The following is a 22,825-nucleotide window of genomic DNA, read 5'->3' as shown; positions in this document are numbered from 1 at the left end:
CTGACATTCGGTGATATTTACCTGTACCTGATCGACACACCATCTTTGTTTACAAAGGAGTCTATGAAGGCCTACAAATCATTAGATGCTTACAAGTATGGGACAATATAAATGCATAATTACGATAGTTGTTCTTGTAAATAATTCCTAATGGAATTCATGACTAATGTACTAGTACAGAAGATGTCCGCTGGTTCCCATGATTTACCACTGATGTGTTGACGCTTAATTGCAGATATCCAGAGCTCTCTTCTTGATTCTTGCTTCTTGGGTATGCGGTAAAAGCTTTTCGGACTACTCTTATCAAATTTATTAGCACAGCCTATTACACAACATGACACAACCATCGTTTTGCTCGTGTTTACTCAGCATTCGGCCATTAAACTTTCAAATGTTTTGCCAACCAGTAAGTCACGTGACTGATTTCTTACATCACGGCGAAAATCCCTATTTATAGAATATTATAATTATGTATGTCAGTTGTATATCGTATGTAGTTATGGTTATAACCTTAAGCAACTGATATCAGATTAAGGGCATACACAACAGTTTTTTCCTACAATGAGATTTTCTTTAAAATTACACCACGTATCATTGAAGATATGAACATTAGATATATGCAAAGAAAATTACCTCATAATGCGCGATTTACAGAGCTATGGGGCCGCCATAAGGGGGTGTTTTTGAAAATACATGAAAAACAGTTTAATCATGTTAATGTTAAATAAAAACTTAAATTTCTTGCAAAGTAAAAGTCAGAACTGCCTTGTTTGAGGTTCATTGTTGAGAGCATTCATTAAATTTATTTTCTTGTAAAAAAATCATTGTGAACTGAATTTCCAATTTTTATGGGGTAAAATTGCAGTTTTTATCATTATTTATACCCTTTTATACAATACATAATCATGATAATGGCAAATTAAAATTTTTCCTCATGATGACAATTTGTTCATAATTTCATATGCTGTAAATGATAATACATGTATATTTATGCTCTTTTCAAAACATGGGGTCAATGCGCTTGTTGTTTTTTTTTTTTTTTTTTTTAGATATTTGGCATTATTTAACACTTTTTTCATCTTATTTTTGCCCATGCCAATGAATGGCGCGTTATTTGGCGGACAGCAGCATTGCCATTTACATGCAATTATGATGTACGTTTCCTGCTTTTATTAAATCACTGTGACATTAAAAATGAACTATGATGTTTACCTAGATTGTTACGTGCTGGCGTTTGTTTACATGCCTGTTATGGCTTTGATTGTCCATATATTGTGACGCCATGGCCTTAGTGATAGCAAAACAGAGTTATTTCCCCCTGTAACTATTGTGTATGCCTTTAAGTGGACTCATCTGTACTTTTTCAGTTAAAAGCTGGACTTGAAAGTCAAGGCATTTTGCAAAAGGTGGGTACAATCTTGCATTAAAAGATGATTCCAATGTTCAATCACTTTCATTCTTTGACACCAGAGATATTGTAACTTTTTCTGTCAACTCGTCATTATGTGGGGGTGGGGATATGGTACATGTTTAAAGACATGTTCCATGAAAAAGGCTTGTATTGACTCCCATTTGGAATGTTTTTTCAAAGTGCCAAACTGTGGTTATTTTTTGTGGTAACTAAAAATATTAATACTCAGGATGAAGAAAATGTAAAAAATAAAATTATAAAAATATTCTTTCACTTTTAATTTCATTTTTTTAAAAACGGTTGCTAACGTCACATTTTTATGACGGAACACTTGACGGAAAATGAATTAGCAATTAATAAATCTTCTGTTTACTAAATAAGTTATGAAATTATTTAACTACATGGCTCTCTTAATGAAAGGTTTAAATGTAATCTATATACATTACATCGAGACCAATGTTTGTTGTGCTTTAATAATGACTCCGAATCTTTTATTTTCTGTCAATGCTAATGTCGGTTCTTGACGGAACTTTTTTTATGCTAATGTTATTGTTTGACGGAACAAAATCTTGCAGAACTTTTTCGCAGTGATGTAAATCATGATAGAGTATAAGTAGTTTCCCATGATAAGTTTTTATTGCAATAAAATAGTCTTTGAATTCATAAACCGGTAGTTTGACGTACAATTTAGTATAAATAGAACGATTTCTTATGCTAACGTCACATGTTGCTAACATCAGCAATTTTGACAGAAAGTCTATCGCTTGAAGTTTTACGTAAATCTGGATACCTCATTCACTCAACCTGCCATTCAATTGGAAAATCCCATTACAACGCCCCTTTCAGGGAGAGGTGTAATAATAATAAAGAACCACAACTCTTACAATGGTTTGGTAAAGAAGTGTGCTAATGTCACATTGTGTCGGGTAGAGTTTGACAGAATGATGTTAGATCAAATATCAGTGTAATTTCTTAAGTTAAATATTTTGTTTAAAGAAAATAAAATCTGTTCCACAATTTGATTATGACTTTTAATGCTTAATTCCAGAAAAATAATCAAAGCAAATTGTTTTGCAGTACATCTCTATGTACATATGTACATTAGTGCTAACGTCAATATGTTTGACAGAACGAAAGTTACAAAAACTGCTTACTTTGAATTTACTTTTGTATAATTTGTTTTCATAAATAGTTTGCTATTTTTTTAATAAAAATTAAGTAAAAGTACATACATTTTTTTACATCTTTTTCGCCCCTTGTTTTCTTATTTAAGTTGAAATAAAGTACCCGAGAAGTTGGGTACCACTTCTCACGGGAGTTAATTCTGTCAATTTTTCTCATATTTTGAACATTCACATTCCAAAATAATTTTAACAATTTATGTGTGGCAAAATATTTTTGATTTTATAATTAACTCTAGTCCATTCAAGTTTGTAATTAAAAACATTCTTTACTTTTTGAGCATATTTATTTTTAAATACGGAGGGGAAAAAATTGACGGACATTTTATGCTAATTTGGTGGAATATGTCGTAATGTAAACAAAGAAAGGAGGCTAACACAAATGCAGAGCCCCCCCCCCCCCCCCCCCCCCCCCCCCCCACACACACACACACAATTCGCAACATGTTTTTCACAGTATGGATAATTAAATATGTATTACTATATATAGATCTCTTTAGCAAGGCCCTTCTTTGAAACTGTATACATGTACATCTCCTTTCAATATTCAACATTTATCTCGGGGGGGGGGGGGGGGGGGGGGGGGGTATTGTGACTGGTCAGCAGGTTGGGCAAGTGATTTTTGACATAGCTACTTGCCCTTGGGCAAGTGCAATAAAATTGTATTTGTCAGTCCTTGTGACACTTTTTTGTCAACTTTCCTATGCACTCTGACTCTGCACCCATATGAATGAAATGATACAATTCATGTCATGACCTACCCTCTAGGTCATATCTTTAAGGTCACTAGATCATTTTTTGTTAATTTCTTGTGTGTTCTATATCTCCAACTTATTTAGGATATTTAAAACTTATGTCAACACGATGTGTCATGACTTGCACTATAATCTACAGACCCTGAAACGTGCTACTACACCAGTTGCACGGTACGGTTCGGTACGCTTTATGAACGGTACGGTTCGTTTTCTGAACGGTACGGTTCATTTCTTGAACGGTACGGTTCGTTTCTTGCACGGTACGGTACGCTTCTTGAACGGTACGGTTCGCTTCTTGCATGGTACAGTTTGCTAAAAATAGCTGCACGCTTTGTGAACGGTTTGCACGTTTTATTAATGAGGTGGGCGTGGCCTGAACGCTTTGACTTCGTATAAATTGTACGTTTCAATAGTTTGTTTTCACTCGATCGGTCTTATTCGGCTCTTTGATTATCGGCTGCAGGATTTGTGGTTGTGTTAGAATGTGCACATGGGGAAATGAGATGTTATTTTTGATTGCTTCGATGGAATAATTCCATATTGATAACGTACATAAAAGTTATGAATACAAGTTTTTAGAATTTGCTTAAGTCTAAGTCTTAATGGTTGTTATTACGTTTCAATTTGTTTTTCATTTCTCATCAGACATTTATTAATTTACGATTTCATAAAAAGTTGTTACATGAACTGCTCCCCGATATGGGCGTGCGTAAGTGTAAAAACAAAGCGTATTAAGTTTCCGGATATAAATTACAGTGCCTAAATTGGAAAAGTTTTTAAGAAGAAGTGAATTTTGTTTTGAATACACTAAAGTCGCAAATGACACAATGATTATTTTCTGCACTTCACATTTATTGTGATTTATCTTCGGCATTATGAAAGATCCAGGATATCTGCACGTGAAGTTTGTACGTCCTTTTTTGTCAGCATTCAGTCATTCATAATTAATAATGTTAGATATCTGTTGCATTTGTCTTTGAATCAAATAAAATGATGATAATACATATATATTCCTATCCTTTATCACGCGAAGTCCGATTTTCATTTCCCTGACTTTATTTTTGATTACTGAAAATTGAATTTAAAAAAATTAACAGAAAAGTAAGGCAAGTGTATAGTTTGCAATAAAAATGTTTCATATACCTTTTCTATATATTGTTGAAATACTTGAAAATGCTGAAATGAATAATTTTTTGCGTCCGATTTGATGCTTTGCATCAATTTAACTTGTTTACATTCTTTTACACATGTATGTATCTATTTATTTCTCTGTCGATGTAATTAAAAATTGTTTATTAGTGTATTTAATAAATCCGCCAATCTACATCTATCTATATGGGTCGTTATCAATGTAGAAGAGAAAAAGATATGTCAAAATTATTGCTAATAAAGTAATGAAAATATTACAGTGTAGAATGTGACAATTTTTCTAATCGGTCTAGAAATTTCTCATATGATTCAGACACTGTACGTAGGAAAGTACATATTGAATACAACAGTAGACAACCATTCGTCTCATAGCGAATTAGAAATCTTCTAACACTTTGCCGCGTAGTTTTGAAATCGTACTTTGTTTTAAGCATCTCGGTGATTTTCACAGTTGATAACCCAGCTTCGTGATGTTTGAGGATAATGCTTCGAATAGCCAGCGATAGTCTACGACCTCCTTTCCCATCGGGCGCCATTGTGAAAATAATATACTGTGGCTGAAAAAGTGGGTCATGTGACATAAATTGCACGCTTTCTGCATGGTACGGTACGCTTTCGGGCTTTTGGGGGCGGGGTTTGCATAATATTATCCTGCACGCTTTCTGCACGGTACGGTATGCTTTTTGAACGATACGGTTCGTTTCTTGAACGGGACGGTACGTTTCTTGAACGGTACGGTTCATTTTTTGCACGGTACGGTTCGTTTCTTGCACAGAACGGTTCGGTTCGTTTTTAAGGTGTAGTAGCACGTTTCAGGGTCTGTATTTTGAGACAGTGCACACCTTTTTATATCCCAATTTATTGAGTGACTTTCTTGAGATATTAAAAGATGGTTAGATGACCAAGTGTTGACTGATATATGATGTTTTCATTTTATGTTTTTATTTGTAACAGAAAGTAAAACGCCTGAAGCCTGAGGAAGATGCCAAATGGTGGTGTCAGGCTGGTCTTGACAAAGATGGGTTCAAAGTAAAATATATATCTGACTATAAAGGTGAGTTTAAACCATATTTATATCATCTTTGCTTGCTCATTTGTTCCTATATTCCTACAAGGCTGAATTCATGCAGGAACAACTCCGCATAAGAAACAAGATCTTAGCCTCAAAATCTAATCTAACGTTCAGATACATAGATGACGTCTTATCTACATGTATTAACCAGTTTTCACGAAAAACTTTGTAAAGCACAGGCCCTTCGGGCTTCCCAGTATAATAATTGTGCAAGCCCGAACAATATTTTGCAGGCCCAAAATGTTTTTTTTCTAATTTGACCTCTTGTTATCTGCTGATTCTACTCTATAGACACATGCACAGTTCTACTGTAGGAAAATACAGGTCAAGATGATCATAGTTAGAGAACAACTGACATTAAAAGGATTATATTATTTTTCAACATATTAATCCAGTATATGCGAAAGTTTTTGGACCACACAGGACATTCGGTCCTGTGTAATCAATGAACACACCGGACTGAACCAAATTTTGTCAGACCGAAAAACCTAATGTAAAAAAGTGAAACATGTGAAAATGCAAAACCAAGGGAATCTTATTTATTATACTAGTAATACTACACCAGGAATCCCTCCCGTATAATACTTTAGACAGTCCATGCGGTTTTAATCAATTCATTTACGTATTTGGATGTGTGCTATTTTTTTTTTACTTATAACAAACTCCGCATCAAGATAGTAAAGCTCAAAACCGGACATTGAGACATCGGACATTCTGGTCCGGTGTAAAAAATGATGCATCGGACCTGAGGCACTGCACATCGGTCAGGTCCGACGGTCCGATGTCTTTCGCATAGACTGATTAATCTCGCAGATACATCGATCAGCAGCTTATGTTCAACTCTGTTTTGTATACACCACGTACAAAACATTTTGTTTTCTCCAGAATCACTTAAATGTTAGCCAAGGCCCACCCTCGCAGTGTTCGAAATTGGTTTAAAACTTGGTATAGACCACAGGTCTATGCCAAGATAAAATGACTTAGACCTCATCGAATTGGCATAGACCATAACATTGAAAAAATAATAACACAAATTTAAAACATTTTCATTTACTTCTAATATACTTAGAAAGTGTATTTTCTTTCCATTTCTGTAATATCCTTTCCTCATAATGTTTATCAGACATCGACTGACCATGCAAGGCCCTCTTGGATACTTTATTGCTTTAAATCTAGAAAATTGGCATAGACAATTTGGTCTATCTCAATTACAGTTGGCATAGACCAGTGCCATTTGACATAGACTCGGTCTATCGGTCTATGGTTAATTTCGAACACTGCCCTCGGTCCAATGGGGCATGAATTTTCGTTTTTTTTCTCCTCGTACGACAGGGTTTTTTTTGGTTTTTTTATCGGATGGTTGTGATTGTGAAATACGCTTGGGTGGTTTTGAATTTCCCGGACGAGCCCCCTCCCTATACTTCAGAAAAGGCAGCATGGTTGATAATTTTTCTATGCGAAATTTGACTACTAAGTCATGACATTTAGTCTGAGTCAATCTCACGCTTTATTTGTAATATATACAGAACATATAAGAAAACATTTACAGGCCCACCGGACTCCAGGGTTTAATATTTTAAGAAGCCTGATCCCGATTTTACTGGCCTCGGGCATCGGGCCGCTGGTTAACGTCGAAGATTGATTAACAATGATACTGTTTCTAAGTATCTGCATATCATTTATCCTCCTGAACTTGAGATTAACTCAACTACATGTATGGAGTCGCATTGTTCTGCCTCATATTTAGACCTTTTTTTTTAATTTGACAGGCAAGGAAAATTAAACACGAAGATATATGATAAACGTGATGATTACAATTTCCCTATTGTCAACTTTCCACACTTGTCAAGCAACATTCCATCTTTTCCCGCGTACGGTGTATTTGTTTCCCAGTTGATTCGCTACGCTAGACATGCTAGAGGAAGCTCTTTGTATAAAGACTTCTTGAACAGATCTGTGTTGCTTGCCAAAAAACTGTTGACACAGGGATACCAAATGCCCAAGCTTATATCATCAATGAAAAAGTTTTATGGGTGACACCACAAACTCGTTAACAGATACAGCATCAGTGTTTCAAAATTGTCTCGTGATATACTCTGCGCTACATAACTAATTTTTCTGGTCTCTTACCTGATTTGACTTTGAGAAATGCATGACGTGTGACACATGTGGAGCACTCACTCATGAAGTGCTCACTCTTCTGGAACACCTGGCCTCACCCAGGATGATTCTAGGGTTCATGCGTTTCCTTGTTTTTTGTGTGTTTTTATGTGTCGATCGTATTTATTTTCAATTTTGTCCCTGGTCTTTCCATTTTGATTGCCATATTGGTACCTTTTCTTGAATATACTTTAAATAGAGATATTTTTAGGAGGTTTTTAGAAGGTTTGAAATAAGAATTTATGCTTGCTTGTGCTATTATAAATGCTCACCTACATGTAGTAGATTTTGAAAAATCATATTGATATTTTTTGGCACTATTGTGTGTTTGACCCATCAACTCAGACACACATAAGCTTGTAATTGCATGGTATTGTACATGTATGTGATCCTAATAAGTACTTGTATCACCAAATATTGAATCACTGAAATTAAGTGCAAATGAGAAAGAAATGTTATTGCTATACATACAGTGTACTGTTTACTTTAGGTGAACTAATGATGAGTTGCTTGTGCTCTATTTGTATGAATGCACTTGTTCTTGCATTATGCAGGATTTGGTGTATTTGCCGAAAAAGACTTCAGAGCAGGGGATTTTCTTCTAGAATATGTTGGAGAAATAATTACTGAAGAAGAGGCATTTGAAAGGCAGAGAAAATGTGATGAAAATAATTTTTTTTTTTACAAGAACAAAGGAAAAAGTATGTGGTAAGTTTTATACATGAATGATGGTAGACATCAGAAAGTGTTTTGTTTTCAGTTTGCAAAGCTCATTGTTGTTTTCTGAATTAAACGACATGTACATGTAAGAACATTATTGATCTTTATTTGGTTAATGCATAATTGAAATAGTTTTTTGTACCGGACTTGACAAAGTCGGGGTAATATGATACCTGTACATGTATTTGCTTTGTGCCTGACTGTCTGTCAGCGTGTGTGCCTACTTGCTTATTGCGTGTCTGCCTGATAGTTTTTTATACGCCCGTCGAAGACGAGACGTATTATGGTATGGCGTCGTCCGTCTGTCTGTCCGGACCTTGTGGGCAGGATACAGACTGAACCATAAGCCCTAGGACTTTACAACTTGGTACATTTGATCACCGTGATGAGAGGAAGATGCCTATGGTTTTTCATGGTCAAAGGTCAAGGTCGTAGTATCACTTTTTAGGAAAACCTTGTGGGCAGGATACAAACCGAACCGTAAGCTCCAGGATATTATAACTTGGTATATTTGATCACCATGATGAGAGGAAGATGCCTATTGTTTTTCAAGGTCAAGGTCGTAGTATCACTTTTTAGGAAAACCTTGTGGGCAGGATACAAACCGAACCGTAAGCTCCAGGATATTATAACTTGGTATATTTGATCATCATGATGAGAGGAAGGTGCCTATTGTTTTTCAAAGTCAGAGGTCAAGGTTCTAAGGCTATCCTTCTTTATATCTTGATATCCATTTCTACAAGCATAATAATGAATTAACTCACAGAGGACAGTGCTAACTTCACTAAAATATGAATCCCACTAAAATATGTTTTCCTTGAGCAAAATCTACGGGCGTATTATGCCACATTGGCGTTGCTCTTGTTGGTTTATTTTTCCTCAACTATTTTGTGCAGGATGTTCATACTGTGTACATACTTTGTTACATGTAATACTCTGTCACATACCAAAATTAGGTCACTGCCTTTTGTATTTTGACCTTAACCAATTAAAGAAATTGGGTTTTGGGGAAATATCTCCTCAACTAGTTCAATCAGGATATTCATATTTGGTACATGAGTAGGTATATTGTGTAATATACCATAGTGTTCAATCTAAAGCAATTTAGCATGGCGCGGTGTCATGCCCTTTTCCTGATGCCATGCCCTTTTTTTCCGGCGCCATGCCCTTTTTCTCATTCAAACCTATCGACAACAGAGCGCCATTTATTTCTTTTTGGTAAAAGTAATCTTAAAACTACATTAGACCACTGGTCGTCTCTAACGAAAAAAGAAAGATACAACGAGTTAAGTTCATTCTATGAAATTTAAATTGAGGGAATTTTACATGACCTGAAGTTATGAAATAATGCCCCCCTCCCCCCTATATACTAGTTTTTTCTGAATCTGTGTAATTTTATTTTTGGAAGGCAAGTACATGAAGATGCATATAACACTTTCTCAAAAAGAGAAAGTATATACATGTAGGATGTATTGCAAAGTTATATATATTACTAAATATTGTTGCCTTTAAAATCAAATAATTATGATAACAAAGTGCCCTAAAAATCCGAAAATTGCATAACGTGTGCCCTTTTAAGGCAAAATTTTGTGTGCCTTTTTTCTTTCTATACCAAAAGTAAGTCACCACCACCTATATTTCCATTGGTTTTTTTTTACAGAGTTTACAGCCCTTGACACTTAGAATATCTCCAGAATAGTAGATTAATTTTTTCATCGCAACTCCTCTTCAGTGGGTTGAGGGAAAATGTTTTGAAACTTTGTAAAAAGTAAAGGCATGATATGAAGATGCACATGGAGGAGGGGCATTATGGTCCATTGTTTTTAATTTTTTTAAAGAGTTACAACCCTTACCACTTTCAATTTTAGTAAAAATATAGGTTAATCTCATAACTTTGCCATTTCTGCTGACTTGCTACCACTTTGAGATACATCTATTTGTCATTTTCAGTATTGATGCTTCATCAACTCAAGATCATATATGCCAGTATGTCAATGATGGGAACAAGATGGCTAATGCTGTCATGAAACTTTTGACTTTTGAGAGGCCTTGTCTATGCTTGTTTGCTGTCAGAGATATTCAAAAGAAAGAAGAAATACTGTATAACTATGGAGATACTCAGAATCTCTGGTGGAGAAATAAGGTACAGATATTGAAGAAAGCATAATAATTTCTCAATCTACTGTGATTGACTTGATCCATGATATCAAATGTTCAATGAACTGGATTAAATTTCTTTAGATATAAAGTTATATAATGATTTACCCTTGAATTGAGGCATTAATACAAATTTGAAATTTGATAACCATGAAGATGAATAGTTTCAGTTTACATTGTATTTTGAGTTTTTCACCTCTCAACCTATACTTGAAGTTTATGGCTTTTCTCATCCCATGGAAGGAAATGATATATATTATTACTCATTACTTGACTTCACCTAAGCCATGAATTGATTGCTTTGTTTTACATTCATGTCATTTCATAGAAAATTCAGTATTATGGACCATTTTATCTCACGTGGAACAGCAGTTTTATGTGAGCTTTTCTGATCACAATTTTTCCGTTGTCTGTCCTTCGTAAATTTTTTAAGTGTTAGACTTCTTCTCTGAAATTGCTAGGCAAATTTCAACCAAACATGGCAGGAAGCATTATTGCGCGGTGGGGATTCAAATTTGTTCAAATGGTGCCCTTGGCACCTAGGGTTCTGTACTTAAGGGCCAAAAAGGGTGAAAATGTACCATTTCTGAAAAAATCTTCTTTTCAGAAGGCACTGGAAAGAATGATAAGATTTTATGCATGGGGCATCTAAAGGACCATGAGATTCAAGTTCATTCAAGAGAAAACGATCTGCAAACTTTGGGGCCGATATAGGGGGTTCAAAGTTTGACGTAGGCTTATATAGGAAATAAGATTTAAAAAATTGTGAAAGTACAAGGCAGAACCACTTGATATTTTGCATGAAGCTTCCTAGCAACAAAAATTGTTAAAGTGATATTGGTTTGTCAACTTGTCGACTGCCCATAAGGGGATGGGGTGGTGGTTTCAAATTTTACCCATGGGGGTAGGTTCAAAGTTAAACATATGCTTATATAGGTAAAGATATAAAAAAAAAAATATTCTGCGAAAGTACTAATAAGACTGGACATGAGAGGCCTCATGATTAAAAATGTGATCCCATAACCACTTTGACATGGAGGCCCCTATACAGTAAAAGATATAAAAATGTTCTTCTGTGAAAGTACATGTACTAAGCAGAATGATTAGATATTTTGCATGAACTTCCCAGCAACAAGAGGAGTCAAATTATTCAAGGGAAATCAATCCATTGACTTAAGCATGTTAAGGGCCTGCAAGTGGATGAAAGTTTAACAAAGTCTTATACTGGAAAAGATATAAATTGTCTTTAGTGGAAGTACTGAGCAGAATGACTTGGTGTATTGCATAAAGCTTTCTAGCAACTTTTATGTTTAGGTGAGCATTGTGGGCCATTGGCCTCTTGTTTATATATAACTGTATTATAGGTAGTTACAAATTGTAAATTTCCAATTTTTCTGCTGAAGTGGGGCAATGGTGTCACTTGGACATATCTAATACTATCTTTGCAGTTAGATTTCTTAATTTTTTACCCCTCTGCCAATTTTGGCCTAAGGGTATTGTCAACACAAAGTCAGATGGGAGTGTATTAGTGTTTGTGTGTGTGTGCATTAGACTATTGTTTCCAGGCCATACATCCTTTGATTTTGGAGTAAGACCACTGAATCTTACTAGGATGTTCACTTACATAGGGTAGATGTGCATTTCAGGGTCAAATGTCAGGTTGACATTTGGGGAGGTTACTATAACTTAAAATAGCAAAATTGTTTTAGGAAAATATTTCCTAAACTATAAAAGATGGATCATTGAACTTTGGTAGGATGTTTACTCAGATAGAGTAGATATGCCTTTTGAGGTCAAAGTATCAATTTGACCTTTGGGGAGGTCAATGTAAATTAAAATAGAAAAATCTTAAGTATAGGAGATGGATCATTGAAACTTGGTAGGATCTTTACTGATATAGTTTATATTTGTTTTTTGGGGTTAAAATGTAAATTTGACCTTAAAAATAACAAATTTGTTTACTAAAAATAGCAAATTAGCTATCTCCTAAACTATAGAAGATGGATCATTGAACTTTCTCAGGATGTTTACTCAGATAAGGTAGATGTTGGGGTCAAAATGTGAATTTGACCTTTGGGGAGGTCACTGTTACATGTACTGAAAATATAAAAAAAAGTCTTAAATTTAGAAGATTATTGAAACTTGGTAGGATGTTAATCAGATATGGTAGATTAGCCTTTTTGTGTCAATATGTCAAAATGCTGAGGGTTAATCTGCAAGTTTGGAGAACCTATTTTTATTTTACTCATGACCGTTCATTCCTTACCATGAGTTGGCATTGTATCATTTTATACTCTTTTTCAGTGGAACATACATGTAATGGAAACACAGAAAATGATGAAAATGGACAGGGTGACTATGAGGGAAGCAGTAGCTGCAGCAACCAAAGGAACAAGTCAGGTAAAGCTGTTAATCAATTATGTCTCCCCCAGCAAAAGGAGTACAACAATATACCATGGTGTTATAAATTGTGATACAGAAGTTTCGGTTTGATTCATGATACATGTATGTTAATCCACCCAAATGATATGGCTCCATTTCATTTTTAACTCACTATAGCTGAAAGCTCATGTGAGGTTTTTTGATTAGTTTGTCTGTCATCCGTCAGTCTGTAAACTTTCCACATTTTCAATTTCTTCTCCAGGCCAATTTCAACCAAACTTGGCAAAACGTATCATTGCGCGATGGAGATTCAAGTGTGTTCAAATGGTGCCCCTAGTCACAGGGTTCTGTGCTTATGGGCCCAAATGGTTAAAAAGGTACCATTCTTAAAAAATCATTTTGTCATAAAGCACTGGAGAGAATGATTTGATATTATGCACGGGGCATATAAGCGACCATGAGATTCAAGTATATTGTTACTGGTTCTATCCTCCACCAATAAAAACTGGACACCATTGTATGATGGAAAATTGTTGAGTGTGGCAAAAAAAACAAACAAACAAAATCAGGGAATGAAAAAAGGTGTCATCAATGTAGTTAAGACAGTAAAAGATGTCTCTTGCAGATGTGAATATGGCATTTTTCCATAAAATAAAGCATCCCACATGACTATGCTATCTTCACTTGAGGGCACAAAAAGCAACATGATCATCCTTGCACTTCCAAACTTGGATTTTAACATTTTTTTGCATGAGAAGCAAAAAAAATTAACAGTAAAGAATTTAAGAATATGTGAGGTAACCATAAATGCATCAACAACTAGTGCAGATGTTGCAAATTGAATTAATTTTAGTAGATTTGGCCGTTGTGGTACTTAGGTTTAAGTCTATCGGGGCACCTATTAATACTAGCTAGTGAGTTCAAACTTTTTTTTTTGGTAGGGCACTGGCTTTTAAATCTGAAGGTTGTATTTGAGACTTAGTGATACTTCCTAACAATTCCACTTCATTTCTTTCACAGTAAAGTGGTAATTGGAGGACGCACAGCTTTTGCAGGAGCAATTTTAGGATTTAGCATAAATTCATTCATGCTTTGCTCAAATTTTTGCTAGGAAGAAGTTTTGCTTTTGTAGCATGATACAAAAAGGATGATCAAATAGATTTTGAGTGTATTTTACAACTAATTTAATCTCCTTATGATGTTGAATGTTTGGCCGGGTTGCAGAACCTGCATTCAGCTTTGAAGTATGGTGAATGCCAGGTGATCAGCTGGCTGAGCGGACCACTTGTGCATGCAATGTACTTTGTGTAATCAAATCATCTCACACCTCTAACTTGACATCCTTCAAACTTTGTACAATTGTATGGAGACATTAAAGATGTATTTTTGACTTTTTGGAAGCGCTCTGACATTTTTCCAAAATTTACATTTAGTTGAACTTTGTCACTTTCACAACTTGTTTTGAAATAGACAGTACCTACTTTGTAAAATTGACTCCTCTCATAGCATTTACTTTACATTGTTCAGACCTTGCTTGTACAGTTGTAATGAACACATTGAAGATATGTATATGATTTTTAGGAAGTGTTCAGACATTTTTTGGAAAAGTTTACATGTAGTTGAACTTTGTATTTTTCTCAGTATGTTATTAACTCCTCTCACAGCTTTTATTTGATATTCTTCAGACCATGTACAGTTGTAATGGACACGAAGAAAATCTGCATGTGGCACTTTAGAAGTGTGCTACATGTTCATATCTTTGTAATTTTCCCAGCATGATATCTAAAGGCATGGCCTAAAATATTTCATTTTATGTCAGTGAATAATGTATTAAATCAACCATGCCATTTTGGCCAATTTTAGTATTTCTTGAAACCAACCCTAACCTTAACGTCTATACCTGTAGTCTGTAATGCATATTTAAATATATTTCAGGTTCTGTTCAGGAGTCCCTAAATGGTATTCAATGTTCTGCAATGCTTCCAGGTATAGTTATGCTTTCATTGTTCTTTCGAATAATTTAATCAGTGCTTTAACATGAAGATGTTTAATAAGCTCTAGCTGTTTTAATGTGATGAAACTTTGAAACTTGAACACAAGGATTGTAAAAACTGTATTCTCAGATATTTGAGTCATCTGTTTTTCTCTCTTGATCTTTTCTTTTTACCTCATTTTGGGTATTGATCTACATAACATTCTAAGTTACATTTCGGGAAATATTGCCTTTTACAATTTACTGACTTCTTAATTTCCTAATGAATAAGTAGACTACTGATGAATTCCATTCAATTTTAGAGGAAACTTGTTATGTTAATGAAGAAGATACTAACGGTGATGATGAACAGGTGGAATCAGTTCAAAAGAATGTTCCTAGGACATCTAGAAAATGCTCAGGCAAGAATTAAGTTTCATATTATATTTGCTCTACTGTTCTTAAACAATTGGATTATGCAATTTAATCAACTTTTGCTTATAAACCGAAGCCATTGAGGTGTCATTCCATGTTCTGTCATCTTTTAACTGTCCATTCATCCAGAACTGTATTACTTTTGTTACTGCTTCTCAAAGGGCAAGGTCTCTGGCTTGAGTACAACTGCAGTTAACATTTTTATACGCCCGTCTTAAGACAGGACGTATTTGGTATGGCGTTCATGTCCGTCCATCTGTTAGCTTTTTCGTGTCCGACCCGTAACTTAAATACTACAAGGCCTAGAATCATCAAACTTTGTCTGTAGATACATCTTGGGTAGAAGGTGTGTCGCACATTAAAACCAGGTCACTGTGACTTTTCATTAAGAAGATATGGCCATATATGGCAAAAACTTGTCCGGCTCATAACTTGAAAACTATTAGACCTAGACCTAGAATCACCAAAATTGGTCAACTAATGCATCTTAGGTAGAAGGTGTGTCGCATCCTACTTTAAGGTCACTGTGACATTTAATTAAGGTGATATAAAAAAAGAATGTTTTAATGGGTACAATCTATACTGTTAACAATATGTGACGGGCGTATCATGTGCCGTGGCGGTGCACTTTATTAAATGTGTAAACAAGGCATCACACCTTCATTTAAATTAGAACATGGATATATTTAACATGGATGACATTATGTGAGAATACCAATAAAAACATGGATACCATTATATATATGTAGCTGAAAAATTGTTGAGTGTGGAGATAAACAATCAATAATCTCATAAAAACAAAGCAAATACAGAGGACAAGTTTGACTTTGATGACATATTATGCTAGAAATACTGCCCTTGAAAATTTTAATTCCACCACTTTTAACTTCAGATGAAATATCAGAATGTGATATGTTGGATTTACATTTAGTGCAAAAGTATATTGAGCAAAGATGAAGGTCAAAATTGTTTTAAAGTTGATGGTATTTGTCTTTTCAAAGTTACTGTCCTTGAATTGTTAGATTTTAATAATCATTGTTAAAGTGAATGATAATTGTATTATGGGTCAGTACAAGGAATTCTTGAGGAGATGAGCAGTAGGGAAACAAACAAATTGTCTTCTCAGAAAGACTTACTGTAGTTTCATCATTTTTTGTCGATCATCAATTTTCGTGGATTTTGTTGTTGACTTCATACATGAATTCAAATGTTCAACGAAATGTTATAATTACCTATATATGTTAAATATAAAACATTCATCCATGAATTCAAATATCCTAGAATCTAAGCATCTTTGCTTGAACCGAAGCACCTACTGAAAACCATGGAATTCCATGACCGGGAATATTAATGAAACCAAAGTAACTATTTTCAGTAAAGCTTCTCAAGAAAATACAGCTTTGCCCCATCCATCTCACTGTGTTGTACTGTTATTGCTTCTTGCTGGTTTACACCAGTAAAATCAACACAACCACCAACAGCCATAAAACAGATTTGTAATGTTAGACAAGCTAGATGGCAACATTTAAAAAGACATAACTTTCATATTTTGGAAGACACATTATTTCGTTTTGGTGTTCAAATTATAATGCATTTACAGTTAATATAAAATCATACTTTTTGTTGTAGTGAAATGGTCAAGAGAAGATAGCATTATTGTAAGAAATCATTTTAGGGACTTTGTATATCAGACTGCCATCTGCTCCACAAATGAGAGACCACTGCAAAGTAAGCATTTGTAATGAATACATGTAATGTAAATATATATAGAATGGAAATGATTACATGAAGGTTGTGAGATAAGATCGTAATGAATTTTATTATGATCTCCCTTAGTTTACCAAGGTTGTGATTAAGGGCTAATTATACCCCCACAAGGATAGGGGGTATACTGTTTTACCCTTGTGTGTCATTCCATCCATCTGTCCATCATTCCATCTGTAACACCTTTCTGTTTGCCATATCTCAAAAATTATACAACTTAACATCTTAGAATTTTGTACATAGCTTTATATGGATGAGATGTATTGTGAGATGCAATTTCAGATCCATCGGACATCTACTTCCTGTTTGCCGAAAACTTAGAATTTTTCGTATGCAGTGGTCAGATACAACATTTTTCGTAACATATTTCTCAGCAACTATACATCACAGGCTACTGATATTTTGCATGAAGATTTACATAGGTATGATGTATTTAGGGATGCATTTTCAGATCCATTGGACAACTTCCTGTTTGCTGAGAACTTGGACGTTTAGAGCGGGGGTATCACTAGTGAGCATTGGCTCACAGATTCCTTGTTTTCATTAAAAATAATTTGGAATGAAATGTTTATAGGACATCTTTGGTTTCTTTTGTAGGCAAAGAGGCCATTCTTCAATTTCTCGCAACAACTAACTTACAGAGCATCAGAGGTTTAACTGCACATGAACAATACACCAAAGTCAGAACAAAGCTATTTAATGACAGACTGTGAGAACAAAAACAGCAACATCCATGACAAAAATGTCAGGAACAAAGTAAAAGCAATGAACAGATTTTAGATCTACAGTTGAAGCTGATACATTACCCTATTGTCTGTCCATCTTTTGTCATTTCTTGTCATCACATTTCCTTCTAAGTTAACGAGAAGATTTGCATGAGACTTTACCGGAATGATTTCCTAGTGATTTAGTTGGTTCTAATGAATTTTATGGAGTTCAACCCCTAAGGAGCCATGACTTAAAAAGTCATCACATTTCCTCCTAGGTCATTGATTGGAATTTGATGAAACTGAACAAGAATGATCCCCTAGTTTCCAAGATTTCTGAATGTCACTTTCCTCTTTATTCTTTGAGCATAAGGGTTAAAGCTTGAATTGAGACATGGTCTATGTCTTTGAGGTCAAAAGGTCAAGGTCACTGCCTGAATGAATACTTATATTTTACAGTTTATAGCTCTACTGAGCTTATGTGATACCCTGTCGTCTATCCATCTGTAAACTTAAGGTTCTTTGCATGGAACAGATTTTGATAAAACTCATAAAATGAGCTGGTAGTGGTCTAGATGGTACAAATCCAATTTTATTGGGTTCTGACCCCTAGGGGTCGAATAAGGGGCCACACCCTTAAAACTTGTAATAGCATCTCCTGAGGTAATGAATGGATTTTGATCAAACCTACCTAGAATGATTCCCTAGTAGTTTAGTTGGTCTTAAATTTTCATAGGGGTCTGACCCTCAGGGGCCCAGTTAACTGCCACATCCCAAAAAGTTTGTTATTTGCCTCTCCTCCTAGGTTATAAGTTGCATTTTGAGGAAACTTACTATGAATGATACCTGACTAGTGTGATTGGTTCAAATAAGCTCTCATGGTGGTCCTACCCCTAAGGGCTTAGTAAGGGTGAACCCTAAAAAATTGTTATTGCATCTCTTCATACATTATTGGTTGGATATTGATAAAACTTACTCAGAATAATCCCCAAGTGGTCTAGTTGGTTTTATAAATTTTTATGGGGGTCAGAACTCCAGTTCCCACTTAGGGGCCAAGCCCTAAAAAGTTTGGTATCACAATTTCTCCTAGGTTTTTGGTTGTGTTTTGATGAAACATACCCAGAATTTTCCCTTATTGGTCTAATTAGACCTTATAAATTTTCATGGGGGTCCGTTCCCTATGGGCCTATTTAAGGGCCACCCCAAAAGTTCTCCTAAGGCAATGGATGGATGTTGATAAAACATACAGCATAATCCTCTAATGGTGTAGTTGGTCCTAATGAATTTTTATCGGGGTCAGACCTCTAGGGATCCCATTAGGCACTTCAAGTTTGTTGTCCCATCTCCTACTCCTAGGTATTTGGTTCGATTTTGATGAAACTTATGCAAATTGATCCCCTAGAAGATTATTTGTTCTTATGAATTTCATAGGAATTGACCCAGTTAATGGCCATCCCCAAAAAAGATTATTATTGCATCTCCTTCTATGTCATTGGCTGGATTTTGATAAAACTTTCGCAGAATAATCCCCTAGTGGTGTAGTTTGTCCTTATGAATTTTCATGGGGCTCTTGACCCAGTCTGACAAAGTAAGAGGCAACCCCTTAATAAGTCTGTCATTGAATCTTTTCTCAGGTTTTTGGTTGGATTTTGGAGAAACTTTCCCAGATTGATCATCTGGTGGTCTAGTTGATCCTTATGAATTTTCATAGGTGTCTGACTGTAGGGGCCAAGTAAGGGTAATCACATCTCCCAGGTTATTAGTTGGAATTTGATGAAACTTACTCAGAATAATCGTCTAGTGCTTTAGTTGGTGCTAATGAATTATCATGGGTGTCCTACCCCTACAAGCCCAGTCAGGGACCACACCCAAAAAGTAATGATGGCATCCTCCTATGTTATTGGTTGGATTTTGTTGAAACTGACCAAAAATGATCCCCTAGTGTTGTAGTTGGTCCTAAAAAAAAATCCATCCTTAGGGGCCCAGTAAGAGGTCACATTCAAAAGAGTATGTTATTGCATTTTCTCCTAAGATACCAGCTGGATTTTGATGAAACTTGCCCTCAATGATCCCCTGATGTAGTTTGTCCCAATTCTTATGTGGACAAGTCCCAAGGAACAAAGTTAATGCTATGCCTAAGTAAATTTTAAGAATTTAATTATTTCTGCATATGTCAGTAGAGCATCAGGTCCTCTTGGACCTTTCATGAACATGCTGTAACCTACCTACAGGTGGGGATACTCATTTAAATTTCACTTTAAATAATATAATCATGTTGTCATGAATTCTTAAAATGCTTTATGTACATCTCTGAGAAATCATAGTTACTTTTTAAATTGCAATAATGTCTTAAATACTGGGAGATTGTTTCAATAAATGTTAAAATGTTGCTGTATGATTTGTTTTCTGTCAACTTATGTAGATTAACCTGAGGAAACTAGGTTCTGTTAAAGGAAAAATCTAGATTTAAATTTAGTTTTGCTCAACAACTTCTCCTGTGGTTTGTCTTGTTTTTCAACAGAAGTCATCATTTTATGATTGGTTTTCAGAATTATTGTACATGAATTATAAATACTAGGTAAGGTCAAATATTCAACAGAAATATTTTTGAAGTGAAATAGGACTGCAAATGAATTCTGAAAGATTCATGAAAGAGAAAACTTGTGTGCACTAAGACCAAGAATCTTACTGAAGCTGCCTTGATGAGAGGCCAATATACATTGTATATATCACAAGGCCAGGCACTCCTATATTCAATTTTCAAGGGGAAGACATTGTTTTTGTACTTTCTGTCCACCTGTCTGTCATAAAATCTTGTAAACACTTCTCCTTCTATATGGCTTATTTATAGGATAGACTTGAAACTTTGCAAAATGCTTCATTGCCATTTAAAGATATGCATATTATCTAGACGTGAGGATCCAATTATTTTCCTAAAAGTTACAATGGATCTAAGCGGGGTGGAAGGTGTAAAATAGCTTGTGAACACTCCTCCTCCAATATTGCTTATCTGATAGATTTGAAACCTTGTACAATGCTTCATTACCATTTGAAGATGTGCATATCGTCAGGATATGAGGATCCAATTATTTTTGTGCAAGTTGTAGTAGATCGAAGAGGTGGAAGGTATGAAATAGATTGTGTAGGCTTATCATATAGCCTTGAAACTTTGTACAATGCTTCATTACCATTTGAAGATGTAACTACCATCAGGATTTGATGATTCAATTATTTTTGTCTAAGATATAGTGGATCTTAGAGGGGTGAAAGGTAAAAAAAATCTCTTGCGAACTCTTCTCCTCATACATCACTTATCACATAGCCTTGGAAACCTTGTAAGATGCTTCATTACCTTTTGAAGATTTGCATGGTGTCAGTATATGAGGATCCATATATTTTTGTACACTTATAGTGGATCCAAGAGGAGTAGAAGGTATAAAATAGCTTGTAAACACTTCTCGTACATCAATTATTGCATAGCCTTGAAATATTGTACAATGCTTCATTACCTTTGTAATGCCCATATCATCAGTATATGAGGATGGAATTATTTTTGTACAAATTATATTGGATCTAAAAGGGGTGGTAGCTTATGAATGCTTCTCCTCATAAATCACTTAACGCATAACCTTGAAACTTTGTACAATGTTTCATTACTAATTGAAAATGTGCATATTATAAGGGAATGAAGATCCATTAATTTTTTAAAACGTTATAGTGGATCTAAGAGTGGTGGAGGATATAAAATAGCTTGTGAATGCCTTTCCTCCTATATTGCTAGTTGCATCACCCTGAAACTTTGTACAATGCTTCATTTCCACTTGAAAATGTGCATTTCATCAGGATCTGAAGTCCATTAAAAGTTTCACTGGATTTCGTGGGATCAAGGACGTAGAATTGCTTATCAATACTTCTCTTAGAAGGCTTATTACATAGCCTTGAAATTAAATTTTACAATGATTCATTACCATATGAAGATGTGCATATTGTCAGGATATGAGGATCCAGTTATTTTTGGACATTATATAATTGTTGTAAGAGGGGTGGAGATTGCAAAACTTCTCCTACATGGCTCATCACTTAACCTTGAATCTTTGTATGTTGCCTCATTACCACTTGGAGATGTGCCTATCATCAGGATATATGATAATCCAAACATTTTTGTAAATGTTACAGTAGAAATATTCTGAATCTGTATAATATTAATTTGGGGAACAAGGGAGACATTTGTTTTTACTAAAAACAAGATCTAGTTTACATTATATATGATGCAACTGTGAAAATTAAGCACATAACCATTCGTTCTGTCTCTGTGTTAAACTGAAATGGTAAAAACTGCAAGGAAACAATGGTCAACTTAAATCACAAAAATATATATTGGTCTTCCTAAACTATGCAGAAAGATTACAAATGAAGGTCCACTTAAGCCATATATTGCAAATTATATATAAGGTCCACTTAAGCCATATATTGCAAATTATATATACTGGTCTCCCTAAAGAATACGTAAGGATTACACATTTTTAGGGAGACCGATTTTTTTGTATATTTTTTATGCTCACCGTTATGTGGAATTCATTGGCACAAGGGCAAATTTGATACTCTTTTACTAAAAGAAATGCTATTTGTTTCTTGAAATGTGCAAGGATTAGAGAAATGTATATTGTCCCCTTAAGCCAGATTTTATAGGATGGTCTACCTAATGTAGAAATCAGATATATATATATATATATATATATATACTAGCGGGGAAAAGAAACTGCATTATTTGACATATGAAAAAATAGTGAAAATAATTAACAATGAACAAATTTTAGTTTTTGTAATACTGTTAACAAATATTTGTCACAACATTTCATAATCCATTAGTGTTAACGTCGAATAACGTCAATTTCAGTACACTCGAAAGACACTGGTATTCGAACTTGAATTAACAAAGTTAATAACGCGTGTGACCACC

At 34.9% G+C, this 22,825-nt stretch overlaps 1 protein-coding gene across 3 annotated transcripts in view; it reads left to right on the top strand.

Annotated features, from left to right (window-relative positions):
• The window catches only part of LOC125667179 (N-lysine methyltransferase KMT5A-A-like), a 21,690-nt gene extending 1,436 nt beyond the window's left edge, over nt 1–20,254 (top strand). Inside the window, exons 2-9 of one of the 3 annotated variants that reach the window (XM_056161158.1) lie at nt 1,368–1,406; nt 5,451–5,550; nt 8,283–8,436; nt 12,910–13,005; nt 14,923–14,973; nt 15,283–15,381; nt 17,024–17,122; nt 17,756–20,254. In XM_056161158.1, coding sequence (XP_056017133.1) covers nt 8,391–8,436; nt 12,910–13,005; nt 14,923–14,973; nt 15,283–15,381; nt 17,024–17,122; nt 17,756–17,871 — 507 coding nt within the window. In that variant the 5' untranslated portion in view covers nt 1,368–1,406; nt 5,451–5,550; nt 8,283–8,390 and the 3' untranslated portion in view covers nt 17,872–20,254. Of the gene's footprint in view, nt 1–1,367; nt 1,407–5,450; nt 5,551–8,282; nt 8,437–10,398; nt 10,592–12,909; nt 13,006–14,007; nt 14,974–15,282; nt 15,382–17,023; nt 17,123–17,755 lie in introns of those variants that run through there. The other 2 variants (XM_056161156.1, XM_056161157.1) reach the window with 2 other exon arrangements.
• The last annotated feature ends 2,571 nt before the right edge of the window (nt 20,255–22,825 follow it).

Source organism: Ostrea edulis, chromosome 4 (assembly GCF_947568905.1).
Source record: "Ostrea edulis chromosome 4, xbOstEdul1.1, whole genome shotgun sequence".
In the NCBI taxonomy this organism is placed as follows: Eukaryota; Metazoa; Mollusca; class Bivalvia; order Ostreida; family Ostreidae; genus Ostrea; species Ostrea edulis.
This window is presented reverse-complemented; position numbering and strand designations above follow the sequence as displayed.